The 25,110-nt window shown below is 38.9% G+C and overlaps 1 protein-coding gene across 1 annotated transcript in view; it reads right to left on the minus strand.

Moving 5' to 3' along the window:
* Window positions 1–24,548, minus strand: part of cep89 (centrosomal protein 89) — a 52,918-nt gene extending 28,370 nt beyond the window's left edge. Inside the window, exons 1-16 of the mRNA XM_020644846.3 lie at window positions 24,290–24,548; window positions 23,170–23,276; window positions 22,483–22,629; window positions 21,982–22,174; window positions 20,512–20,575; window positions 19,521–19,628; window positions 18,075–18,302; window positions 17,679–17,821; window positions 15,404–15,454; window positions 14,794–14,877; window positions 12,836–12,939; window positions 12,021–12,136; window positions 9,717–9,897; window positions 8,309–8,476; window positions 6,732–6,873; window positions 5,117–5,206 (exon numbers count right to left, since the gene is read on the minus strand). Coding sequence (XP_020500502.2) covers window positions 5,117–5,206; window positions 6,732–6,873; window positions 8,309–8,476; window positions 9,717–9,897; window positions 12,021–12,136; window positions 12,836–12,939; window positions 14,794–14,877; window positions 15,404–15,454; window positions 17,679–17,821; window positions 18,075–18,302; window positions 19,521–19,628; window positions 20,512–20,575; window positions 21,982–22,174; window positions 22,483–22,629; window positions 23,170–23,276; window positions 24,290–24,331 — 1,968 coding nt within the window. The 5' untranslated portion in view covers window positions 24,332–24,548. The remainder of the gene's footprint in view (window positions 1–5,116; window positions 5,207–6,731; window positions 6,874–8,308; window positions 8,477–9,716; window positions 9,898–12,020; window positions 12,137–12,835; window positions 12,940–14,793; window positions 14,878–15,403; window positions 15,455–17,678; window positions 17,822–18,074; window positions 18,303–19,520; window positions 19,629–20,511; window positions 20,576–21,981; window positions 22,175–22,482; window positions 22,630–23,169; window positions 23,277–24,289) is intronic.
* Between the last annotated feature and the right edge of the window lie 562 nt (window positions 24,549–25,110).

A 25,110-nucleotide genomic window follows, 5' to 3' on the forward strand; every position in this document is an offset into this window, starting at 1 on the left:
CCCCCCCCCCACTAATGTTGAAATTTGCCTTGGGGGCTGGCAGGAAAAAGTCTGGATAAAGTCAAGGTGAAAAATGTGGCTGTTTGCTTTTACACATGAACGTGAACAGGGCTTAACAAGGGCTTAATGGCAAACCAGTGTCCTTTGTAGTTTGACCCATCCACCGTGACAAAGGGTTGATTTGATGCAGGGGAATGAAACAGGATTTCCAAAGACCTCACTGTCATCACTTTAAAAGGGAATTATTGTCCCTCAAAAAACAACATTAGTGTGGTGTATGGAAAGTTTACTTAGTGAATTAAATGTTGTATTAAGGATCCCTGAGAGTTTTAATTATTTATTAATACCCGAGGGAAATGTTATTTTAGAAACATGCTTCTCTCACACATATGCCCATAATACACACATGACCAGAAATGATCTATAGACATGCATTAAAGGAGAGATGTCAGAGTGAGGCTGCTACACACTGCTATGCAGAAAGCGCACCAGAGCTTTTGGGGGTTCGGTGTCTTGCTCAAGGACACCTCGGCAGTACTCAGGAACATGCCCTGGACTCTCCAGCTACCAGACCAACTTCCATATTATGGTCCACACCGGGACTTGAACCAGCGACCCTTCCAGTTCACGACCTACAGACTGAGCTACTGCCCTCCCCTTATAACTCAGCCTTTGTGTAGATTCCAGAAAGAGACTTTAAAAGAATTAAGTTCTAGCTGACACAATCAGCCAAAATGATGCAAAGTGCTAAAGGTAAGGAGGTCAAGGGTGTGACAGGAGTTATATGTTCCTGTGATGATGAGTCCTCGCTGTAATGCTCAGGTTTGTTAAGAAGACAAGCTGCAAGCTAAGAGTGGGGATGATTTCAAAAGAGAAAAAGGTAATCTTACAGTGACTTCAAGCAGTATGGATCATGCAAACATTTCAGGCGGCTATATTTATGCACTAAATCAAATATTAAACATTTTCAGGTGTTTCAGGGAAACGGAGTGGCATGCATTTTAATCACATATGAATAATGTAATGACAATCTGTGCTCTGTTTCTGGCACACACTAAACAGAACATCCATGTAGTTGCAACAGACATAACACCCACCATGAATAAGAGCTTGATTTGGGTATGGAAGTTTTTAGTTTGTGTCAAAGGTGTCAAAAGTGAGAGCAGAAAAAAACACTTCAGCAGACACTCCAACCTGAGTAACAATCACCTCCTGCTGTGAAGATAAGCGTCTCATCAACGTCAGCAGGACACCCCCCCCCCCCCCCCGAGCTGAAGTGAAATCAAACGTTGCAGTGCAAAATGTGATTAAAGTAGATCAAAAAGAAAGGCCAGAAAGATTTGAGATTACACTATTATGACATTGTTTTTTAACTGTCTGGCTTTATAAACGATTAGAGTTTATTTCTTAGAAACAGGGATGGTCTCAGGGAGCGAATGGTAGGGGAAGGCGCTCTGATGGAAATGCTATATCAAGCATTCAGTCATATAGAAAATGAATTGATTCTCTTTTCAAAGCAGTGGCAGAAGAATAAATACACTGATTTAAAGTACCGGTATTTAGGCTGAATTGTGACTCTATGTTAATGTAGATATTCCTTTCCTGATTTCCTGATTAGAATTCCTTTAAAATGTTTTACTTATTTTACAGTTCTTTTAAAAGGGATTTTCTCTTAAAGTGATTGCTATTTCTTAATCTTGCCTTGTTTATTATTCTATGACCTGCCTTTTTTTTTTTTTTTTTACATTTGCTGTCCTTGTAAAGCACTTTCTAACTTGTTTTTTTAACCCTTTAAGTATCTAACATTTCAAAAGTACATTAGCTAAGCCTGATAAGAGCTGGGTTTGTCATTTATCATGGGACAAAATCTGCAATGATAAGTCAACAGTTTAGGCTCTCTTAATTTTGTCATGGCTATTTTAATCTATTCCCGTTTTATGCAATGATTAACAACAATAAAAAAAGATTGTGTAATTTAAAATATTCGTATTATTATGTCTTCTCAAATCATAAAGACACTCCTGTACCTGATTACATACAGGCGCCTTTATTGTGTTGAAGCAGTACTTTAAAATCTAATTGCTCAAAAACAGCTCAAAAGAGAGTTCAAATGACATAATGGCCTTTAAAGTATCCACTCCAGTCTAGCTGGCAGGGAATGAGGACGCAAAGAGACCCCTGCTATGGGTCACCAAAACTTCCCTGGAGGTTGCAAAGCCCTCTTGAGTTCAAGGGTATAAGAATTGACATTGAAGGGGGAAATTTTGTTTTGTTTTAAATTACGAGATTTTTCATAAATTCAATATTTGTAATACGGATTTTACCAGAGTTGTAAAAAACCTTTGTATAATGAGCAGCGTAAAGGGTAATATGAGGATACAAAAATTAATTAAACGGGGCACTCTGAACTATCTTCTCAGCAGGGAGTAATAAAAAGACGAGTGGCCGAGCTAACGAGTTGCTCCTGCATGACGTTAATCAGCAAACAGGCTGAACAGAAAGACAGAGGTGACACAGAGTGCAGGTTTTTAAAGAGAGATAGAAGGAGCCGTATTTCTTTAGTTTTATTTGCTCACATGTTGCCAGAATTTGATCAGAGCTAGATCAGAGATTCTCTCTCTTTCTCTCTCTCTCTCTCTCTCTCTCTCTCTCTCTCTCCCTCCCTCTCTAAGTTTCTATAACCTTGAACAGCAATATTTAAAAACAATGTAATAAGCTCAAATATATTTAAATACAGAACATAATTATTGATGTTATATTCAGTATTGGGGTAGACTACTTTTCCCCCTTTTTTGTAATTGTATGTGGAGGGGGTCGGTGGGGGTCGTCAGTTTTATACAATGGTAAAATAGGGGTCTCTTAAGAAAAAGGTTGGGAACCACTGTCCTACACCTTACATTTACATGTCTCCTCTTCGGTCTGATCACCATCAATAACACGTACACACCACACACACCACACTCTGGTCCGTTGCTATAGAGACACTAATAAAATTGTCAGAACTGCTGAGATGATGTTCCCGCTGTGGTTTGAGTGACAAGAGCTGCTGACAGCCAGATAAGACTGAGCACGCTCACCCCGGAGCAAAGCACAAGTACAGCCAGACCCCTGTCCTGTTCACATTCAGCCCAACAAACAAACTAACTAAAGACTGAAAGGCTGTACATGCATGTTGCAGGACGTCTGTCAGCTATAGTGGTCGCTATCAAACCAAAATGGCACAGAAGGTACTGTAGATGTAAGGAAGGTTGCCATGGTGATTAGCAAAAATAGTCTCAATTATATTTCCATATAAGAGACAGATAACAGGCAGTTTTTTAAACCACAGAATAAAATGAAGGGTTGCCTTCAATAGAGGTGGGAAAAAAATAATTTATGCAAAAATCAAGATTCTGCTCTTCTAAGATTTAAAATCGATTGATAATTTCCAAAAATCGATTATTATTATTATTATTATTATTATTAATTTTTAAAGAAATTCAGCCAGTCTCACAGATGACTGGAGTAGATCCTGCAGTATGTACTAATTCATAAATAGACTTTGAATCTATGGATCCATGAATCCTGAATCTTTTTAAATCGAAAATCGATATTCTGAATCGAATCGTGAGACACCCAAAGATTCCCAGCCCTAGCCTTCAGTCTATTTTAGGTCATATGTGCTTCAACAAGATGCTGTGTCTGATTATGACCTTTGTGACCTGCAAGCTGTCTGTACATTTTCTTCTTACTATTCATCCACCTTTGCTGACATTACAGCACCTCTCCTTCCAAAGAACATTTGATTGCTCACCTAAAAATGATTACAGTTTATGATCAACCCATTCAGACATGGGCTTGGCAGAAGACAATAAAGGTTGAAATATGTGTTTCAGTGAGTTCACTGATTCCTATCTGTATCACTATGTAACTGACTATGTGTTATATATTCAGGGTCTAGACTTAGTTTATAACCGCAGATCCACCACTTATCTAAACTGCGAATAACATAATTCACAGCTGCAGTGCCAGGAGGGACACGTGATCGTCCAGGGAAGAGAGGCTCAAAAGAAGGTCAATTTAATAAACAAATGAGGCGGAGTCATGAGGCAACTTTTAAGATAATGGTCAACACTGCAACATTTTATAAAACCACTATCTAAGATCAATAAAACAGTGGAAATTATGCATCTGCTCTCTACACCTGCAGAACGGTAATCACGTCTGATAGAGACGTCTGCTGATAAGCCTCTCCTTAAATGCATGGAATACGGATTCAAATGAGTTTCAATGTGTTCCTGGGCAATTTTATTTAAAACTGTTGTCTTTATCAGAACAAGATTTGCCTTTCAAATGTCTTTTCTAAATAAAAGCCTTGAAAAGGGGGCCATCTTGTAGACATAGCATGCGGTATGAACAGTAAAGTCCCTTCACACAGGTCTTATCTGCAAAGGTATTTGACATATAAAGTCTTTCGATTTATTTTAGATTATTGTTATTTTGATACATTTTCATCAAGCAAATAATAGCAGTTAACCAACATAATAATCAGTGCACAGCAGCAATAGCAAAATGCAAGATAAAGTGCTATGAAGCTGTATAATAGTAGATGTAACCAAACAATGTGTTACTGCTTTTATGGTTGTGTCCAATGCAGCAGATAAAAGCAAACAAGACCCATACTGTAAGTACCACGTCAGAGAGCAGAGCACACAGGGCATCACTGCTCATCATTGTCTTGGTGTTTTCATTCCATTTAATTGAAAAAATAAGTCCTTAAAACACCAACGAGCTCACCTTGTGATGATAATCTGAGAGACAAGTGTTTATCTATCAGTTTAAGTGTTTATCTATGTATGCTTTCTGAGTGATGAAAAGTGATAGCAGAAGAGCAGTGGAGTGGACTGATCAATAGGAAGTAGATTGAAGAGCTGTTCCACTGAGGTGCCAGATGTAAGGCATAGTGCAGTACACAGGTTAATGCTGTGAATTATTTGGCCAGTGAAACATCAAATATGTCTGAAAGTAATGTTTTGAACCTCTTTTGAAAATGCTGACACGTGATTGTCATGATGAAAAGAGCCTTTCAAGGTGAATGGATTCAGAATGAGAGTGTTGTTTGAATAAAGGAACTTACTTTGACTTCTTCCTGTAGTTTTCCGAATCGGTCTGTGCCTTTCAGAATCCTGCTGATGAATCCCTGCTTCTCCTGCTGGAGGGCCGAAGCCTGAGGAGGAAGAGAGGGAAGACGTAAGGTTACTGATCTAAGAGAGAAACACAGAGAGGGGATCACACGCACAATTGGAAGAAGAAAGAAAAGGATTAAGTAAAATGTGGACAAAGGAAAGGAGACACAGGTAGTCGAGACTGCTGTATAGATACACACAGAGTGTAAATAAAATGCTTTTTTGAACCAATGTTGCATTATATAACTAAGGTCCCTGCGCAGTATATTATAAGTGTGATAAATAATATATCAAAAAATCACCTCATTAGTAGTGAAATGGCTCTACTATACCTTCAAGTTTTGCCTACACACGTAAAGAATAAATCTGGACTGGTGTACAGGCATGTAAGAAAAAAAATGGGAAGTGGGAAAATAGCAAAATAACATCCTAAATGTTTTGGGAGTGTTTTTTTAATTGTGCAAAGGAAATTTCAGAAATAAAGCTTTATATTAAAGATGATTATATGAATTGAGACCCGACTCCAGGCACAGATCAAAGGTTTGTGATAACCTGCCCTTAAAGAGTTTTCAGCCTCTGTGGATCAGTCATCAGCCACATGCTGTGCAGCTTTTCCTCATTACCGACTTGTTCAGTTAGTATATGCATTAGGGTTGTCTGGGTACCGGATTTTTATACTTTGATACAATTATAGTTCAAATCAAACAATATCCATACCTATTTCAATACCACAGTAACCTGAATAGAGTGGGATTCCTAGGCAACCATTATTGGATTATTTCTTGTTTTTATTAACCAAAGATTGCATGCAGACTCCTGCACACTGTCTATATTACACACATACAGCAGATGTATTTGTTTGTGAAATATAGACAGTGCTCTCTGTTGATTATTAAGACAATAGAGGTTGTATCATTTTTAAACAAGTGGTATCAAAAAGTTTCTGAAATACTGACAAGCTAAATATGTGCTGGGTTTCTGAGGTGTTTTCTAGATTGTCTCTGATACCTTGCTTCATTATGGCATTAAACTGATTCCCGCCTGCACGTTTATGTTCTTCCACTTTTCCTGTGGTTGTTTTTCTAATCCTAACTGCCTTCATACCAATTAAAAGCTGCAAAAAATGTTTTAACTACCTTAAGCCCCAACTGGTTGGGCTTTGGTGACTGTGTGTTCGAGTTGAATCATCAGTTGCCAAATACCCAGCTGGCACTTCTAAAACAGTCTGAAGATTAAATAAGAATTGCACTTCCAGAAACAACTGTCAGATTACGTTTACATATTTGGTTTCACTATTAAAAACTGGGAATAAAAATGAAAAGAGTTTACAAAGAAATAGATAAATGCTTTGATTTGTGATTATGGTCTTGTTGTTAAATGAGAAGCTCAGGGAAACGTTGTATGTGTAATAGCTTGTTTTCCCTGCAATTACAGAACTGTCAGTGACTTCTGCATGTACCTGTATGAACATGCCTGGTGTCCCCAGAGTGTCATTAGTACCATATTTTTTATGTGCACTGTGTGTAACACAAATGATTTCTGCGGTATCAGAAGCATCAATAGTACCATCTGTAGCAGTTGATCTCTCTCCCGGGAAACGTGCTCCGCCACGGAAATGACAGCTCCCATGTAATGACGAGTATTTTCCTCTTTTAGTACACACTCATCCTTCTGTTTCTTCAACACGCTCATCCTCCTCTCAGCCTTCCTGGATAACCGAGAGAGAGGAGAAAAGGAAGAGATAGGTCTTAGATAACTGAACAGAGTGAGGGAGGAAAAGATGGAGGTAAGTAAATAATGGGGCAGAAAGGAAATGAAGGATGAAAAACCAGGAGGACATCAAAATGGATTTAGAAAATACTTAGGAGGGGAAATGAACTCGGGGGTGGTTCAATGGTTGAAAGGGGAGTTCAACCCAGATATGTAGGGAGAAAGTGCTGCTGGTTAATCAAACACCTTCAGACAATCTTCACACTTCAGAATGAGAGAAGGACAGCGTTAATCTCAGCTCAAGTCTACAGGGAGCGGAGGAAGGTTCCAGAGACCAGAACAGATTTAAACACATGTAAAAAAAATAACCCGATGTGAACCCTGGTAAAGTGCGTAATACTGCAGAAATAACCCTCTACTTCATCTTTTTCACATTTCTATCATATCTAAGTTTAAAACTCAGTTATCGTGGCAACCTTGGTGCACTTTTTGAAGATGAGCCCCGTCATAACAAAAAGCACCTTTGCACATTGTCTTCAATGCTGTTAAAATGCAGCAAAATACAAATACAAAAAAAACATCAACTCAAATCTCACTTCATCATGATAATGAACTCATGAATAGTCAGGGGCTTTAATGTGTGTTTTCACTTCATTTTATGTTTTGAATTATGGGGCACTTCATGTTGTTTTTCCTTTTTAGTTCAGTTCAATGTTCTTTAATTAAAGTGGTCATGATGTGTAGTGATAGGTAAACATTCAAAGTCCTGCATATGTTACTTTGATCCTTCACTTTTATTACTAAATCTAGGTTAAACTCAGGCTCATTAAATAAGATGTTAGAATTAAAAATGCATCAGCCGCCTTGTTGTGATAGGTGCAACAAAGCAACACATTAAGAGAGATGTTAAAAAAACACTTGCCGGCACACTGTTCAAACGTGTGTAAGTGGAGAGTTGGTGTAAAAGGGCTTTAAATCACCTTCTGCATGACAGGAAAAATGTTCCCATAGTTTAAATTTCAAATGTCAGGCCCTTCTAATAAAATACAAAAAGATGCTGCCTGCCCTGGATCAGTGTTGGCCACAGTTCAGACATCATAGGTTTAGAAGTTATCTTAGTAATAGTGACGTTAACTAAATTATGCACACAATGTCACTTTGGTCTGAAGATGGGCATTTTGCATGGTCAAGTATTTGGACATCTTAAAACCTAGTTTTTGTTGATGTAGATGTGTCACACAACTTGACAATTAAGGGTACATAATTGTATCTTTACAGGACCATGGAAATTAACTGAAGTGTTGTGAGGTGTTTCTCATCTTTCTCAATACCTGTCCAAATGAAATCAAACATTTCTTTAATTAGACCATCTGGCACTTAAGAAGGCTCAATGTTCAAGATAAACAGAGAATATTTATTATTACATGTCTTACCTGCTGGCTTGTTCGGTGACCTCCAGCTCAGTCTCCAGTCTCTTTAAATTTGCAGACAGGTTGGCTTTGTCCACAGCCAAACTCCTATTTTCTTCCTGCAGGCTAGACAGCCTGAAAAGCATTTCGTCCAGCTCACTCTTATTCCTGCTCTCCTGCTGTTCCAATTGCCTGAGAGCCAAGAACATGTTGTACAGCACATTATAACACAACATCTGGTAAGAATACTTTTTAACAAACTGCATCCATTGTCAAATAATGTCACAGTCTAACCAAAGAGAATTGTCCTGCTTTTAAAAAAATCCAGTGAACGTTCATCTTTGTAACTTCTTATTTTGATCAACTTAAGGAAACCTTTATTTTCTGTTTATCATACTGGCTTTGTTTGGCACCTTTGTCAAATATCAATAGCAATTACAGCTACAGTATGAATACACTCTAATGCAAGTGTAAGCCCTTCTTTACCAGGTGCTACACTTGTTTGTTCTTGTTTTTATCTGTTACACAGAGATCCACATTATAACTGCCTGAAAAAAACAACAACCAGTAACACATTATTAATGTCACATCGCTTTCCTGCAATACTGGTATTTTGGCAGTAATTATTTTGAGATCTTCGTGTTAATAATCAATGTTTTATAAGAACTCCTGCGCACAGTTGAAAGGCAGCCCACAGCACTTTCGCTCACTACATTTGGATTGTACACTCGCACACGGATTGCCGTTTAAAAAAGTTTTTTTTAAACGCCGGATCCCGACCAAAAGCTTGGCTAAAATCAACATTTAAAAAAAAAAGTCATCGGAAGAGTTAAGAGTAACAGCAGGGCATGACAGAAACAGAGGGGAGAAAAGTTTCAGCCACAGTGGCAGACAGTTGGAGCTGGAACACGCTGCAGCTAAATGTCTCCTTCGAGTAAAGACTAGATCCTGGTGAAGATAGAAGTGCTTCACAAAACATCTTAGCCCTTAAGAGAGCTCCTAATGTGAAAATCTGAAGAGTTTCTCACAGAAACAGAGAGGAAAGACAAGAGATCAGTGATCAAACACACAATTAAAGCTCTATCACAGCCTCATATTAATAACAGCTTAGTAGTAGACTACTACAGTTAACAGGATGATAAATGAACATGAGTGAATAAATATAAGAAACATATGGAATATGTTATAAGTAGAGCTCAATTCATTAATGACTGTTATTTTCCGAATCAAAAGTAATGTTCTTGGGCTCGTGGTTACAATGGTCGGGCCAGTGATATCTGAAAACCAGTGGCCCGGAGGGCGGGGAGGGCCAGTGGCAAATTTAACTTAATGTCAACCCCTGCTGTTACAGATCAATACTGAACAGTTCATGCAATCATGTATGTAAAATAATGTGTAAAAAAGAAATACAACGAAACATGTGTAGGAGTACCGTCTAAGTTTCCCAGCAATGTTGCAGTGTTCGTCCCAGGTGACTGAATCCTCCAGGCGGGCCTTTAAAACTTGTACCTCCCTTACATTTTTCTCCAGCTCCCTCCTGCTCTCTTCCAGGTCCTTCTGCAAACTCTGCTTTTCAGCCTCCAACAACATCAGTTGCTTCGACACCTTTGAAACTACAGAGAGAAGGAAGAGAGGTTGGGAAGCACCCTGTGAAATACTAATGCTCAAAAGGTAGTTTCTACTACCCCTACAATCTAAGCCATGGATAGTATCTATTCATTAATCCATCATCTGTACTGCTTTATCTTGTTTGGTGTCATGTGGGGATTGAGCCAATCCGAGCCGACACCAGGAGAGGCGTGGTACATCAATTACATTTAGAGGCAAACAACCATTCATGCATGCTTACAAGCGATTTAGAGTCCCTGGTTAACCTAACAGGCATTTTTTAAGACTGTAGCAGAAGCCAGATTACATAAGAAAACCTGAGCATGCAAAGGGAGAACATGCAAGCTCCACACAGAAAGGCTCCTGACCGTGCGATGACTCAAACCAGGAAACTTGCCTTGAGGCGACAAGGAAACTATGCAGCCTTTATAAAGTATATTTAAACAATTACATGTAATAATTTCAGATGTCTAACACTATTAATCAAGTCCATACAGACGTCCTCACACGTCTGTCATCATCAAATATTTTTTTATTTACTTCTTTCATCAGTGTATAAGTTATGGCCATTACCAAAAACAGCGGGCACAATTCCTAGCTTTCAGTCACATGACCAGTGCAGAGGCCTGGAGGGTAAAAAGAGCTCGGCTCAGTAAAGTAGCGGCCACCATTGAACACTGTGGAGCTGCAGCACTGCTTCAAAACAACACATGTTAACATTACCTGACTACTGCAGAAAAACAGAGATATAAAGATAAACTGAGAGTTTTGAGCACTTGAGGCCCTCATAGAGTGCACTGGACACTATTTCAATAGCTAACAGCAAAGTCTTCACCAGAACTGTATTTAGCCATGTTTACTTTGATAGAGTGGAGAATCCTTCTCCTTACACTGCCGCAGGATGAAACACTACAAAAGTACATCCAGCTTTAATGTAATTTCAGTCTGGATGGGTCTATAAAGCTGATAGTATCAGTACCATTGTCAGCTGTGACTTTCAGTCAGTGTTCTGGGGCAGTAATATTAGTTGAGAGGCAGGAATATTATGATCAAGTAAACATAATATTTGATGTCAGGATTAGGAGAAGTCTCTTTTCTCCCCTCACAGGGACAGCAGAGTATCTAACAGCGTTGATCCACAACCTCCCCCTATCTGGGCTTTCTCAGATTACATTATGTAGATGTAAAACCTGGGCTTGTCTCCTCGTCAGTTAGTGCATCACATTCAACAACAACCATCTCTCATTTGAAAAATATAAATAAAACTGGTTAAAACACATCAGGCAACAACTGAGACTGAAAACTTCTCCATAGCATGCAGCAGTAGGAAACTTTTCTTGCCTGCCAGGTGGGGGGTTTACATAAGTGTGTGACGCCACATGGAAGCTATGAATAGCAGACCCCACTAACTCCCAGATGTTACAATATTAGGAATGTTCCAAGAAACACATTTTCTAGTCGATTCTATTTTCGATTCAAAGCGATTCTGGATTCGTGGATTCAAAATCTATTAATGAATGAGTACATACTTCAGGATCTACTCCAGTCATCTGTGAGACTGGCTGAATTTCTTGTTGCTCTATTTGGCATTCTACTGAGTAAAAGAGCTAGCCTTAGCACTTAGCAGGGAGTGACTGATTAGCCAAAATCTAGGACTCTATTTTAAATCTCAGAAGATAAGAATCTCCATTTTTACATAAATCAATTTTTTTCCAACCTCTAGCCTAGACACAACATTTGAATGGCATTGAGTGCCAACATATTAAAATATTGCTTATTAGAAAAGTAAGCCTGGGCAATAATTATCCCAATGTCAAGTTTCAAAACATTCAAAAATGTTTAATAGATTTAAACCTGTAATCACACCACTCACACACTGGGAAAGGGGGGGCGCTAATGCTACAGCCTACCACGGTAGCTGCCACGGGACATTAAAGAGAAGAAAAAAACAAGACAAACAGCCAATCTTTTCGCAGCAATATGGGTGGGCGGGGCTTACAGACGTTTTGAGCGGAATGGAAACTTTCACTCAGGAGCAAAAATCAGCCTATAAATTTGAAATAAATAATGATTGACAATTGATCATTATTGATATTGACTGATTTGATTTTTCTCTTTCACCCCGTACCTTCAGAATAGTGTCTGCTGTGACTGGTTTTGGCCTTAGCATGCTGAGCCTCGAGCTGATCAATTAGAACCTGGTTCTCCTGCAAAACCAGCAAGGCTTGTTGTTGAAGTTGATGACTGTAGAGAAACAGAAAAAGAGAGAAAAGAGACAGATATGTAGTCTACAGTATGGAATCAGAGTCAAACGCAGATCAAAATGAGAACCAGTGAACTCTAAAAATATACAAAAAACACAAACATGGTTCTAAGAAGGTGTCTGATGGGATGTTCTTCACCGTGTACCACCTGACATTATGTTTATTTTCTGTGAATAAATCAATAAAGCTATAAATACTGTGTCTCCACTGCTGCCTTGTGATAATATGTTACGATGTTAATGTACATTAAATGTGATTGTATACCATTAAAGTTATGGTCTTACCACTTTTGTTTTATTCCAATATACATGTTTTTTTTTTTTTTAAGATTTATTTTTGGGCTTTTTGTTCCTCTAATGTAGAGATAGGACAGTGGATAGAGTTTGAAATCAGGGAGAGAGAGAATGGGGAATGACATGCGGGAAAGGAGCTACAGGTGGGACCCGAACCCGGGCCGCCCCCTTGGAGGACCATGGCCTCCATACATGGGGGGCGCACACCAACCACTGTGTCACCAACGCCCCCAATTTACACGTAATTAACAGAGACAGGCAGAAGTCAGGCAGAAGAGAGTCATTCATTTTCACCACATCATGGGAATGAGTGGTGACAGCAGAGAAGTGCTGAGTCTCCGACAGTGCAGAATCAATAAACTCACACAGAGTATCGTACTTCTTACCAGTCCTTTTGGCTGAGCCCTCCGATCTTTGCAATTTCATCATGGAGTCCATCATTTTCTTTGATTACCTCCTCCACATGAACTCTCAACCTCTTCACTTCCTCCTGTGGCAAGCAGACAAAGACACACAAGGACTTTTTTTTTTTTTTCGACAATCAGTTTGAGAAGTTTTAAATTGGGTTCAACAATACAGAAACCTTCTACTCTCCTTCTACACCTCTGCTAGAAACTGAGAACCAAAATCTTTGATGTCTCCAACCACTTACTGAACTATGTTTGGGTTTAAATTATGGTTTTGCCCAAGGTTTCTAAATTATTATTCTCAAACTCATATTGGGTCAGGGCTGAATTTGCTCAAATGAGACCTCATGGGGGCAGGACTATCAATTTTTCCCAACATCAAATGTTTTTGGTATCCACTTCAGATTAATTTATAGGACTGCAGGTAACAGCTATAAGACACTTAATTTCTCTACTTTCATATTGCAAGTTGGCACAGGAAAATAATGAAAACAAATGATAGCACTCAAGAAAAGTATCAAAAATAGCCTAGAACAAGTTGCTCTGTGAGTGTTTATCCTATGAACACAACTCTAAGCAACATAACTAAACTATATTTAAATGTCTTATTACTCACTCACTTCAACACTTTTAATATTGCTGTTCAAGTTTATAAAATAGCAACACATTTTACAGAATGTCTGATCAGATCCCAGCGTTATTTCACCTGCCCTGGGATCAGTGCATTAACAATACAGAGAACAGTGAGGACAGAGAGAGAGAGAGAGAGAGAGAGAGAGAGAGAGAGAGAGAGAGAGAGAGAGAGAGAGAGAGAGAGAGAGAGAGAGAGAGAGGAGGAAGGAGCAACTTGACCAATTTGGTTTGTGGCTGGCAGAAAAAGTCAAACTTATAGTAGAGAACACTTTCAATTGCTGGTCGACACCTGATCGTTTTAGGTATTTACCAGCCTGTCAAGATCAGGGACGAGTTTCTGAGCAGTTGCGTTTTTAAGTTCGGACTTCTTAAAGTTAAAAAACGACTTTTAAAGAGGGAGTGTTTTTTTTTTTTTTTTTATCTGAATGACCTGCTTTTTTGGCTCACTCAGGGGAAGAAGCTTTGTCATAAGCAGCACATATGGCATATCTCACATAAGTTCAAATTAGAATTTGGATGATACTGGTGAGAAGTGTGGACAACACTGAACCAGGTCAGGATGAGAGTAGTGCAGTGCAGCTTCAGCTCTGATAACATCTTGTTGTAACTTGTGATAAGACAGAAGAAATACCCCTCCTTCCATCTCTCTTGAGAAACCCTGCATTCTGTGTCAACCCTTCTCTTTTTGGACATCATGTCTGCTGAGCTAACGTCATGCAGCAGCAACAAAAGTCAACAATGATGTTGGACGATGATGCTGAGAAAATAGTTCAAAGTGCTATGTATTCATGTATTGTACCATCAAATGAACCTCTTACTTTGCTTATTACATATTGGTTATAACTTGGTGAAAATGTGTACTAAAAATATTGTGATCTATAAAGAACTCAAATATTTATTTCTAAACATTTTCCCCTGTCTCCCCAGAATGTTTCAAGGGTCAGATAAAACCTGCTGGCAGGCTGGATTCAGCCCGCGGCCGCAAGATTGACATTCCTGGTTTAAATGGGTGGTTCAGATTTTTGTTGCAGCGTTGTATTAGCTACGTTTCAATAGTCAGTGTATGATCTAACTACAGTAGGTGGTTATCAGAACAGATCTATTGTGAGAAGCAAAACAGAGTACAACATGGAGAAGCTGAGCTTTGCTGCTGCTGTCTACAGTGTGAATGTACCAGAGTATACCTGCATGTTTAGTAAATGTACTGAAGTCATCTGTCCACTGAAACATGTGTCAGGTTCTCATCCTGACAGTTAACTGAGGAGAAAATAAAACATGCACAGAATCTCCCACTCACACTTTACCTCAGTAATTTGTAGAAGTGCATCTTTCTCATTCATCCTGTCTTCATACGCCAGCAACAGAGGAGATAAGTGCTTCACGTCAAGCTGCAAACAAGAACAAATAGAAATGATCCAAATCTGCTTTTGCAAAGGACTCAAGGACTTCAAAAATAACACAAATGACACCACAGATGTTTTTCACAGGTTTTCATGTCTCAAAATATTTGATTTAGATATTTTTGTCATTGTAGTGTTAATGGATGGAGTTATAGAGGGGACAACACAGCTTTGACCTCTAAATCCCCCATCAAGGAAACAGGAGAAACCGTGGACCAGACTTTTACAACCACTAGGATACAACATGAACACCAAGTATCTCTTGGTGAACTATCTGGGATAATGATTCTTTGGTTTCAGGTATAATTTGGTTAACTTACCTGCTTCCAAACTATCGGATCAGTTATATGTCAGCAGCATTTGTTTGCCAACCAAATCTTGGAACTTTAGAGAAAACTACCTAAATAAATGTACTTGCCTATTAAACTAGAGGAGCATGTTAAACAGATTGATCAGTCAGAAAGGTCAATATCATAAAGTGATGTAATCTAAAGCAGTGGATGTAAATACTGACCAGCCAGGGAGGAGGAGAGCCTGTCTTTGGTAAGCAGCTGATTCTGGAGCTCTGATTAAGTTAAAAAAAGAGAAAATAGAGTGAGTTATCATATCATTATAGCCATAGTCAATTACGTTCCTCTCAATTATCATATAAATAAAACAGGGATTTGGGTAGTGTAGTACTAAGTTATAGAGCTACATCAGTGTCAGTGTCTTAGATTATGTTTTCATTTCTCCTCGTGTTATTTATTTCCTGTTTTATTTTGAGTTACTCGCCTCTTCTCTCATTTCAGATCCTCCACTTCCTACTTCCTGCCCTCCTGTGAGATTGTCTACCACACCCTGATTGTGTCCAGCTGTGTCTCATTTTCTCCCCCTTTCATATCCTGCATTCCACTGTACTCGGAACTCTGGGAAAAACTACCTCTGACCCATTCATGTCGGGAATTCCAAATCGGAAACTCAGGCAAGATCCATGTAGACCATAGAGTCGGTAGAATTGAATGCACAGTGATATGGCCATGCACACAGTAACAGGTAGGCAGAATGACCTGTTTGTCCATTTTTAACTCAGATCGGAAGTCAGAAAAACTGACACAGAATTATCGACTTCGGACTTCCAATGGAAAGCAGCATTAGTCCTTAGTCAGTAGTTGTGTCCGAAATCACACAGTCATTTCCTACTTCCTACTCCCTACTCCCTACTCCCTACTCCCTACTCCCTACTCCCTACATAGGGAGTTCTCTGTAGCGCACTCATTCAACACTATTTGGACACTACTCTGTTCGCCTAACTAAAACGTGTGCTCGTACAAATCTTGGAACCACAATGCATGATGGTATATACTGCTTCAACAGTGACCATTGGTTGTACACTACTTTTCACAATGCATTGTGGGAAACAATGAGTACACTATATAGGGTATGACAATGCTCACTCAGAATTCGGACACCACTACAAGATAACATATTCACTATACAGTGAGTAGTTTCTGTGTCCCCGCTTCCTTCTGTGTCAAGTGAACAAGCCTTTGTTTCTAGTGAACTTCTTTTATGATATCGATCTCAGCTGTGCTTTCTGACTACGTCTTTGCCTGTTCCCTTTTTGGATCCGTTTGCCTGTGCTTATTACAGGTACAGACTGTTTACCTTTTTACAGAGACTGTGTTCAGGAGTCGTGCTTGTGAGTCCTATCACTTGTGGTTTTGTGATGTTACACAACAGATCTTCTAACAAGTGAAAAGGGTGTTTCATGTTTAGCAGATTCTTGTGTGAGTGTCTTGTAGAACAAATGGTAAATAAAATGTAAATGCTGATATTCTACTATTCTACAATTCACTCAGCAGACGCTTTTATCCAATGATATGATCTGTGGACGCAGCTTTGCTGAAGAAAACCAACTCATGTCTCCTGGCTCTTATTACAGCATTTTCTTACAGTCAAACTACTCTCTAATCTTTACTTTTATCTTTCCCACAAAGACACACTGTAAGTCTGTCAGTAATGAGGACTAGAAGCTACAGGCCGAGTATCTCATGGTGTGAAGACACAGCGTGATGTGGCCATGATTAAAAACCAGAGGCATGTTTTGTTCTGCTGTATAAGACACATAGAGGGAACAGACCGTCACAAGCAGGAACGAGAAATTAATTTAGTGCAAAAAAGATCAAAAATAACAGACGGATAAAAAGAAACCTTATTCTACTCAGCAGGGTCTTAGATCAAAGGAAGGTCTCTTTCTGAAAGGCTTTGGAACAAAACAAAACAAAGATTTTCATGCTATAGCTGAAAAAATAATGGTGTGAATTGATAAGAAATTATTTTTGAAGCTGATTTAAAATATACTAGAGTGAGGTAAGGATTTTCGTACAGAACGAAGGCAACATGTCCACTGCTAAAAAAAAATGTGGATATTATCAAGAGCAGTCCTACCTGCCTGAATTAAGTAAACAACACTCCTTGTTATTTGAAGTAACTCGTTTAAATCTTAACACTTGAGAGATTTGATACCAATTTGTTGATTACAGAAAGGTTTCTGCTACACTAGCGCTCCACTAAGGGTTAGCTTTTTAAAGCCGGTTATGTGAACCCTTCACCCAAATTCTCCTGAGAGGACATAACTATCACATCACTCCGGGCTTCAACGGAGTTACAAAACATCCACTTAAAATCTGATCAATTTAAGCGTTTGATACAGAGTCATATTGTTTCCCCACAAAACACGATAAGAGGCTGAAACAATATGAGGTAAGATTCTAAAAGCAGAGGTGTTATTTTGGAGCTTGTCGTACCTCCAGTTTGGACAAAGGTCTGAAGCGGGTTTGATAGCCGCTCAGCTCCACATTGAGACGGTGAACTGTCAGTTTGAGGGCGTCGTTTTCATCCACCAGCTCCTGAGCGTGTTGCCTCAGGTTCTGTAGCTCTGCTTGGCTGCCTGTCAGAAGAGAACATCAGGTTATAGAGTTTATTTAAGACATTTAATTATGCTGTCATTCAGAGGACTATGACAGTGACATGGGATGCACTAGAATTGTTCTTGAGAATATTACACAATTCTTTATAGACAGACTATAAATAAGTAGTTTGGATGATGCTAAGGGTGTCGTTTAAAGCAAATGTGGGGGTGATTATCTTTCTCCCTCTTCTATCTGTCCCCCAGTATACCTCCACTGAGTCCTCCACTCTACCTGCAGATGATCTCAGGTTTGAAGAAGCCCGACTGTGTCTGTGATCCTGTTCCAGGCGTTGCAGTCTCTCTTCCAGAAGCTTTTGATCATCTACCATCTTGCTGTTCTTCTCTGCCGGCGGCGCCTGCACTGCCTCTCTCGGAGCTTCACCGTACCTTCTCCTGGGCTCTGGGGACTGCTGGGTTGCTGCTGGGGACTGCTGGTCGGTGGTAAGGACTGGTAGTGTAGCTGAAATAAGGAAGGTGGAAAATTTAAATAGCGGCAGCGTATGAATACAAATCCAGTAGAAAAAATGTGTATATGCAATTATTCCGTTTCCTAAAAAAAATATATTCTCAACACAAAACACTTACTGGAATTAGTAAGGAGTGTAACAAGGCAAGTGTGGTCTATGGTGGTTAAAATCGAATAACAAATAAAAACAGAATAATTATTACAAATTTGAGCTTTTTTTTTTTTTCCAAAAGGCACACACTAACAGGACAAGGGAGGGTCAAGCATGGATCCTCTCCACTTTAAAGATCAATGTACACAGAAAGGTAGCATGCTTTATAATACTGAAATATAAGTCATAATATAAGAACACACACACCTGGCTTCATGATCAGTCAAGTACTGACACTAGGCAAAGTTGTCCCGTACTGTGCTTAAGCACGATTGCCCCCCTTCCTCATTCCCCCGCTGGCCTGCCCTCACACTGCTCCAGGACTAACCGGGCCTGAGCATGGTTACCTCTTGAACATAACGACGTAATACAGCACATGCATGGCTTTACCTGATCATGAAAAGTGCTATGTTTACAAGACAGGCGGACTCAAAAATATAAACTAAAAGGGACAAGCACATCAGAGAACAACACAGAGAACATGACAGTTACTTTACTGACTTTGTGTCTTATTTTGAGTCGTTTTAGTCAGATACAGACAGAACACTTCATGATATCTCAAAGATGAAGGCTGTCCAAGTTGTGTAACCGCGTGCTTGTGCTTGTGCATGAAGTGTACCGTGCCGAAGCACACCTCTTCCAAGCGTGCCAGGGCCAAGGAATTGTACTGTGCTCAAGCACAGGCCGGAGCACTCATACAAGTCAAATGAACTGGACTTTAGGGGTGAAGCTTACTTAGGCACAGTACATATTGCCTCCTGTGAGTGCGCCCTCAATCTTTATTTGTATGGCACCAATTTATAACAAATGTTATCTTAAGACACTTTACAAAAAGCCATTGTTAAGTTACAGAGACCCAACGTTAATCCATCAAGAGACTAAGCAACATTAAACAAAGTTACAGTGGTAAGAAAAAACTTTCTTTTAAGAGGCAGAAACCTCAAGCAGAACCAGACTCATGATGACCAGCCACCTGCTGAAACTGCACCTGGTTTGAGAAATGGGATAGAGGAAGATGCAAGAAGAAGGATAGGGACACATGTTGGGGGTCTTGTATTTACCGGTCACATCTTCATTTCGACTTCTAGATCTCCGGCTGACAGAGGCTTGTTTCTTGGAAGAATTACAGCTGTCTTCAGGTGACTGCACACTGGTTTTTTCAATCAATTCTGAAAAGGGCAAAATATTCCTATCAGTAAATGAATGCAATTGTTCCAGTAGTGGGGGGTCCTGTATGCATATTAGAAGCAATTTTCACCATAAGCAGCATTTTGCTCGTGAAATGTAGATTTCCTTTGGAATGTGTTAATTTGCAACACAGCAAGCCTGTAGTCAGCATTAAGAGGGCCTTTCAGGGACACATCAAAGATTTTAATTTAGTTCCACCTCTAACCTGAAGTCAGCTCAGGTAATAACAGCTGTAATGAGGCTTTCCATTTAGCTCTAATGATGCAAGGCTACGTCAATGATGTTATGAAACCTGTGTTGGTGGAATAAGAGCTTCTTCCTTTGACTAAGGTAGGGGAACTCATATGTGGTGCAGGTGAGTATCTCACTCTTCTTCCTTTCTTTACATCACTAACTCTCACTAACAGAAATTTGTACGTTGTTGCTGGATGTGTTTGTGAAATGTTACAGAACTTTTGCAACATCAGTTTTTTTTATTTTATTACTTAAAAATGTATAATTATAGATTAAGAAAACTGTATTTAGGCCAATGTTTTTTTTTTTACAATCAACCTAGATCATACATACATTTACATACAAACAGGAGTATGTTCTGACACCCTCATATGGCCCCTTTAAGTAATGACACACATGAGGGCCAGGTGAAGATTGATGGGGAGCTTGTATGGGGAGCTAACACTTGATATGAGGTCATGTTAATATTGACTGCTCAAATAAACTATGCACAGCATTTTGTTCTACTTACATGTGTGCTTATTCTATCCCTGCTCACACAGAACGAGCTTGTTCTTACTTTGTCTACATACTTATGTGCTGTGTGGGAATAATGGTGTCCACCCCTCCCCATGAGTGTGAAGTCTGTACCTGGAGAAGGAGCTCTTCCCTCTGACATCTGAGTCAGCTGAGTCGTGCTTGTCTGGAAGACAGACTGACACACAGACACACACAGACAGACAGACAGACAGACAGACAGACAGACAGACACACAGACAGACAGACACACAGACACACAGACAGACACGTAATGAACAAGTCTTTTCAATCAGGTTTCTCAAGCCTCTCCGCCTGGATACCTTTAAGAACACTGATATTTCAGAGATCACTGCCTTTTGGTTGTCTAGTAATGAACATTATCAATATGTTACCAATAAGATGTTGTCAGTGTGATTATTGTTGTGAATCTTCAGAGAACCAATAAATCAATGTGAATGAGACATAGGTTTGAGTTCACTGTGGGGTAAAGACACAGCTGAAAGTGAAAAACATGAAAGAAACAAAAATTGAATACATGAATGTGTGAAACTGAAGCTGTTCTGAACCTTACCACAAGCTTTAACTTACACTGCAATTAACACTAATTTACCTATTCATAATGTACATCCATCCTTAAGAGGTGTTAAAGCAACTGTATGGATGTTTTGAGGCTACAGTCAAGATGTTGTTAAACTACACTGAATGACACCGTGCTGTGAATTTGTCATGGTGCTTATTTTGATTGATAAATAGGGTTGACAAAATAACAGAAACACCTGTAAGTTTAAGCTAGGTATACCTAAAAGCTCGAGCTGAGTGTACCATAAAAAGGCGGCTGATAAATGCATGAAGGTACATCATTATCTTTCATTTTCAATAGCTTTAGATAATGTGAAAAATGCAGTGTGATTGTAAGAGTTAACTTTCAAAAATGTTTTTTATGTCAGTGACTTCCCTTTTCCAGGTCAGTTTTCAACAAAACTAAGAGAGTTTAAATGGAGCAAAATGACACCACCTGTATAACAAGAGCATCAGATGCAAATACTCTGAAAAAAATAGATACTGTGAGGTTGAAAGGGGTGTATTGTCAGCAAACAAATAAATTACCGGTACCTTCAAACGTAAAAAAAACTGTAATGTCATAGATGAAATATGGGCATGAAGAGTTATTCAGAAACACTAACTTCAACACTGCAAGGTAATCTCTATTCTAAGAACAACTATGCCTCCCAGTGGATCAGACTGGTATATATGCTTTAGCGATTTTAAAAACTGTAACAAATATGATAGAAATTGAGAGGGAATAGTAACACTCAGTCAAAACAGTCATTTTCTATTCATAGCAGATATTCTGACTTGTCTTAGCAGACAAAGAACAGATTTAACTGACTACATTATAAGAGTCAGAGTAGGTCATTGAAGTGTACACACCTGCAAATAGGTTGGATGTATGTCATAATGTCAGAATTTTGCCTGTTAACTAGTAAGCAATTTTTCATTTTGTGTGTGTGTGTTAAAAATAACAATGAGATGGTCCCCTAGATTTAGGTTCCTGGTTCTGTAAATCCTGGAGCATCTCACCTTAGGTTTCAGTGACACGGCATAGACAGGTTCTGTGACTGAGCAGTTCTCCTGTCGGCCTAAAGTTTGGTAAACATGCTCTTCTCTGTCCTCTTCATCATCCACCTCATCTTCCTTGTCTTTCAACTCCTCTTCCAAGTGCTCAGGGGAGGACAAGCGTGGCCGGCTGGCCAAATCTTCTGACCATCTGTCTCTGGGGATGTTAAGAAGAAAGTGACAATCAGTGGAGAAAAGTTTCTTCTTCACTAATCATGGAGTAGTACAACCAACTTAACATTCTGCAATATGCCTTTTTCACAGCAGACATTTTTTTAAATGTCATATTACGAAAGTGCAGGTGTTATTATGGGCATAATAACATAATAATAGTTATATCATTCTGAGATTCTTTGAAAAATTGGCGACCACAGAAATAACAAAAGATTTGTCACATTTGAGTAGTAAGAACTGTCACAGTTCTTCTCATAATGCTTGTCGGTGTATTTGCCAGAAGGAGTTTACCTGGTGTAAAGTGCTGTGCTGATGTTTGGTTCAGATATGAAGGACTCTGATTGGTCACTCTCTGAGAAAGATCTCGGTCTGATAGGAGGTAAGGCCCATGTCTGTCCAGTGAGTGAGGAAGACAAGATGGCCGCTGCTAAGGCTGACCTGTAGACAGAAAGACATATTTCATATGAGGATAAACACTGACATACGTATAAGAACAAGGAAGTCACGCTGAATTAGACATCAGGAAAGGGTCAAAGTTGACATGATCAGGATCAGTGATGATAAAAGTTAATTGATGGTCTATAATCTGTGGGACAGCAATAGTTGGTGAAAACTATTTTTGGGAAATGAACAGGAATTAACTTGAGCCAATGTTAGCCAATTTTAATGAACTAGCAATAAGATGTTACTGGGGAAACACTTGTCCATCAGCTGCCCCAAAATATACACCTAACAAAAACTGCATTGTGGGAATGAAGTGGAAAAGATGACCATGTTACCTCTCAATTAAATCAGAAGTTCACGCAAGTGATGATGCGTTTCTAACCAAACAGATTTAACTGGGTCAATTCCCATACACCCAGAAAAGAAAACCCAGTGATAATTACAAAATGGTTGTTGATCAGGAAATTATATTATTCAAAACGCAACAAAGTGGAAGACTGTTGGACGATGCATGTGATGGAGAGGGACAGGTACCTGGGTCTCTCAGGTGAGGGGCTCGGGCTGCGAGGAGGAGGAGTACGGGGAACAGCAGGTTTGGGAGCAATGGAGGCAGCAGGGATCAAACCAGGAGCTATATGTCTCTACATCACACATCCAGAGGGAGGTTAGGGAGAGGATTAAAATCACATAGGAACAAAAAAACGAACAGACACAATGCTGGACCTATTAGGTTGAGGGAGGCTCAAAACTGTACATGATATAGCTGTTTGACAACCAAACAGGAGGGACACCTAAGAGGTTACTGCATGCACTCTACATGGAAAGGATAGGGTAGGCAAAAAAGAATACAGACACACATCATGACCATTTCATCAACAAGATACCACCAAGCACTGGATGTTTCAAACTATCATCTTTAACAGCAGTGATCGCTTTTTCTTTTTTTTTTTTTTTTAAGATTTGTTTATTAGGAAAACATAAACTTTACAAGCAAATCCACTGTCAACATGAACATTTTGTGGTGTGTTTCAAACAGACACAAAAACATAGAAATAAATAATAATGATAAAAAAATAATAATGTGATGTATATACTTACATAGATTTAGCAAGTGTACTTCTAATATACCCCTATACCAATTAGGCAATTCTATATAGTTATAATATAAATACATTACAACTATACTAATAATAATACTATTAAAACAGCATCAATAATTGTAGTAACAATAATTACAATAATAGTATGTATGCAAAGTAATGATTGAGAAAGAGATAAGAGAATCCAGTCTCTATTCACTTGTAATATATCTAATTGTAACAATTGCTTTTATTGTTTTAAGTAAAAAATAATAAAAACAAAGAATTTAGACAGTGGTGGCTTTTTCTATGTGAATCACCAATGTTATGTAGACTAGGCACAGTATGTCACGTATTCAGCTGAAAACACAATAACAGTGAATTACAGCAGAGATAAACCTGAGTGTGATGTCCACACGGTAAGAGCTCAACTCTCTTTTACTCAAGCGAAGCTGGATTCATGAAAAATACGTAAAATATCAGCTGAGGGAAAGAAAGAAAGAAAGAAAAAAACATTTGGCGGCTAAGTTAGCTTGGAGATCTTTCATTTCATTTAATAGATAAGTGAAACTTACAAACTCCTGCGCTTTCTCCCTCCTGAAGCTGAATTTCAGCATGTTGTGAAGCTACTCGTTAGGTGAAGATATTGTTTCACTTCAGGTCGACAGTTTGACCTGTTTGCGGAAAATTCCTGCTTTCGAATAACATTACAAATGCGAGTTGGTCCTTTTCTGCCGATTTTAATTCAATAACGTGATATATCGGGGAGAACTGTATTCAACAGGCTGTTTGCTAGCTGATTCCTCGTATCCACACAGACGCTTCACCGTAAGAAGACACTACGCTACAAAATCAGCGCTGATTGGCTAAAGTGAGTCGAGAAGCCAATCAGCGGCTGGTATAGTTCCCCTAGCAACGACTTGCTTACAAACAGGGCGGCTAGGCCACCAGGGGGCGACGTCGTACCATTTCATGATGGGTTGCCGACTCTTTCTTTTTCTTAATAACATTTACGTTGCTGTATAGTCCACCGTTTGTCTTTATATCAGCTGTACATTTCAGTGTAAGAAGAAATATCCATAAACTGTCAAAAATATCCTAAATACAGGGGATTTTTATTTTATTTTTTTAATATTTATTTTTAAATCTATTTTTTTAGTATCTAATTTTTTGTACATTCTTAATTTTTCTTTTTTTTTAATTTAAATTGTACTGTGTTCACTTTTTGTTTGCAATCTTTGCTCTTTTCTGCTGTAACAATGTAAATTTCCCCGTTGTGGGATAAATAAAGGATTATCTTATTTTACTTTGACCTTCAGGAGGATTTTCTTTTCTTCAGAAGTGCAGGATGCTAGAGTCAGGTTTAACTGAGATAAAATGTCCTACCACAAATGAA

The sequence above is a fragment of the Labrus bergylta genome, chromosome 3, assembly GCF_963930695.1.
Source record: "Labrus bergylta chromosome 3, fLabBer1.1, whole genome shotgun sequence".
NCBI classification, from domain to species: Eukaryota; Metazoa; Chordata; class Actinopteri; order Labriformes; family Labridae; genus Labrus; species Labrus bergylta.